At 41.1% G+C, this 3,040-nt stretch overlaps 1 protein-coding gene across 1 annotated transcript in view; it reads left to right on the top strand.

The window, feature by feature from the left end:
• The first annotated feature begins 1,625 nt into the window (after window positions 1–1,625).
• Window positions 1,626–3,040, top strand: part of mxra5a (matrix-remodelling associated 5a) — a 10,430-nt gene continuing 9,015 nt past the window's right edge. Inside the window, 6 exon segments of the mRNA XM_047031337.1 lie at window positions 1,626–1,667; window positions 2,279–2,401; window positions 2,403–2,491; window positions 2,661–2,767; window positions 2,770–2,789; window positions 2,955–3,035. Of these exon segments, the coding sequence (XP_046887293.1) occupies window positions 1,626–1,667; window positions 2,279–2,401; window positions 2,403–2,491; window positions 2,661–2,767; window positions 2,770–2,789; window positions 2,955–3,035 (462 nt within the window).

Raw genomic sequence — 3,040 nt, 5'->3', positions numbered from 1 at the left:
ACAAGGTTTCTTCAGTCTACCAAAAATACTGGGTAGTCGCCTTTGTTTATGCACCGCACAGAATTAGAATGTCACATGAAACGATGTTTTGTAATCTTATCTGTTTACATTAGAAGCGGATATAATTTAAGATGGAGTTCTGGAGATGACACTTATGTAATTCACACAAAGGCAATGCAAGTACATAGCCCTAATTCATAATAAAATATTTACACACTTGGCAACAGAAGTACATACATTTCTTCTCAAGGGAGAACAATATTGTACTGGCAATTAATTCAAGTATTTCCTAGATTTGTTTTGTCCTTTACAATAGCATTGCACAAAAGGACTGAACTATGCTGTGTTCCTTAAATTCTAATTTGATCATGGCAGGCAGTTGGTTTGCTGCTATTAAACCCTTTGAACACCAAACTTAGTAAACAATAAATATATTAAAACGTATCCAGGTATTGTGGCTCGATTTTTTATTCTAGGTCTTCTCCTTGCACATTGCAAACGACCTCACCTACGTGTGCTTTTGGTGCAGCTGTGCCATTGGCTTGAAGTGACAAGGTGATGGATGTAACCTCTCAGGTGTCCTATCAGAGCACACACACTGGCCCCTTTGCTCACTGACCCTATGTGACTTCTGAACCCATCCCATTCCAGGACTTGACATCATTACACACAGTGTGTACTGTACACAAGTCAGCTTGGAGTCTCAAGGCCTCTATCTTTACCCCAGGATCAAAGTGAGACAGTCCCTAAAAGACTACCAAGATCAAGAGCTGTTTGGATTTACTGTAGAGGTCCGAACTGACAAACTTCAGTAAATGGAATGCTTGCATACAACACACTGGTGCCTCTTCTGACAGTGTGTATGTTTGTGTCAGTGTAAGTGTGTATGTGTGTAAATGACAGGGCTTTGAAACCAACATAACCTTTACCTTGGGTTGCTGCAGGCCCTTCACTTAGTCCCTCATATGACTCTGCAACTGCAGGGTTTTAGCAGCAGAGGTCAAAGTTTACTTTGCCAGTTAATAAAGTTATTTGAAGGATATTGTAGGACTGTGCCGACATAACCTGTAGGCTATTCTGACAATTTGCAGTTTGATTTCATGTCCTAATGCTACCACATTAATTAAAGTGTCGCTAATGGAGTCTTTTGGTGATTTCTATGACGTTGGGTTTAATTGGAAACTTCACAGTGCGTGAAAATAAGGTGTAAAACAGTCCACACCCGCAATGAACAAAGAACTACGCCTGTAGCCATGGAACTGCTCTTCACTTAAGTTGTCGTCTCTTTCTTTTCTGTCGCTCCTCCTCAACTCCGCGCTCCAGAAGTCTGTATGGTGGAAACTGTTAGCCCGTCACTGCTTAACAGTCCGGTCGAGAGCGCATCATCCCGCAGTTTTTGTGAATGCTGACATATGCACAGTAATCCAGAATATTTTATTGGAATAATAACCTGGATATCTGAAACTATTAAAGTATTTTGTTTTAGAAATACTTTGGAGCATTTAGAAATACTTTGCCGTTGTCCTTTCTCGTTTTGGACAAACTAACTCGTTTTCTTCAGCTGTGGGGATTAATGCGTCTATAGGGAGCAGCCGCATCCGTAGACACAGCAAAGTCATGTTTGAATGGGCCACAGAGAGTCTCCGCTCCAAAATAAAGATTTTAAGGTAGGCTAAGATCTCAGCTTTTAACCAGCACTATTCAGTCAAAGTGGAGTAGTCTTTGTGCTGGAGCGCACTTTATCCAAAAGTACATTTTGAGGATGCATGAAAAGTTAATAAATAATAAATTAATTGAAGAGTAAATTATCCAATATTCAATGAATTAGCCTCCCAATCTGAGCTCTGCTCATACTAACGGTTTATTTATTTTTAATTATGTGATTTTTGTGTTTCATTACTAAATGTTGTGTAATTATAGGAATATTGTTAATATTATATAATTTGTTTATTAAATTAGATGAATGGAACTTGTAGACAAACGTTGTTGACAAAGTATCTGATGGATGGTATATTGTAAAAAATTCAAAATTTGTTTAGCTGTTATGTGTTTGAGACGCAATATAACGAATTTAGAATATTAAAGGCCTTCAAATCTTTAAACTTTTAATTTAAAATATTGAACTTTTGCATTTATGCAAGGTTCCTACAGTAGGCCACCTTCTGAACAATTGGTAAACTGTCTAATCGTTGTGACTAATTTTGTTTACTGTGGCTTTAACTCCAAGGGTGTGGGTGTGTAACCAGTGTGACCCCCATACCAGCTTCTTTGATTGGAGGAGCAGAGAGTGGCCCCCGGCACAGCAGAAGATGGATCGTCCTGGCCTTCTCATCCTCCTGCTCTCAGTGGCGCTGCCCCCTGCCCCGCTGCCTTCCTGCCATGCCCGCGACCCTGCTCCTGCCCCCATGCCCACTGAGCTGCACTGCACCTTCCGCTCCCTCCTCGCCGTGCCAGCTGGCATACACAGACAGGTGGAGCGCATGAACCTGGGGTAAGCATCATCTTGTTGGACGAGAGATTACTGGAAACCTTACATCATTTGCGGTTTAATCAACATCAACAATGTCTAAAAGTGCCATCAGTCTTTCAATGAATTGATTTGTGTTTGGGCAAGTTCACAACAGACCAAGATAATCGATAGCTTAATTTTGTTTGCATAGGTTTAATACCATCAGCAAGATGACTGAGACTTCCCTGGCTGGACTGAGGAAACTGGAGCTGCTCATGATTCATGGAAACAATCTCCACAGTATTCCCAACCAAGCATTCAGGATCTGATCTCCTTGCAGGTACCCTAATCCCACAGCTGATTAAAGATGACGTGATTCTCTCTTACCATCCCATATGATCCCAAGCCATTCTACAGCAATATCTGATCAGCATAACCCCATTCTAAATAACCAGGAAATTGATATGTTCCATGTTAAGGCTCAATCATCTCCACTTCTTATCAGATGTTGAAGATGAGCTATAACAAACTGGAGGAGATTAGCCGGGAGACTTTCCACGGGCTGTGGAGCCTGGCCAGACTCCACCTGGA

The sequence above is a fragment of the Hypomesus transpacificus genome, chromosome 12 (genome assembly GCF_021917145.1).
Source record: "Hypomesus transpacificus isolate Combined female chromosome 12, fHypTra1, whole genome shotgun sequence".
Lineage (NCBI taxonomy): Eukaryota > Metazoa > Chordata > Actinopteri > Osmeriformes > Osmeridae > Hypomesus > Hypomesus transpacificus.
Note: the sequence above shows the minus strand (reverse complement) of the source record. Positions and strands in the feature narration are given on the sequence as shown.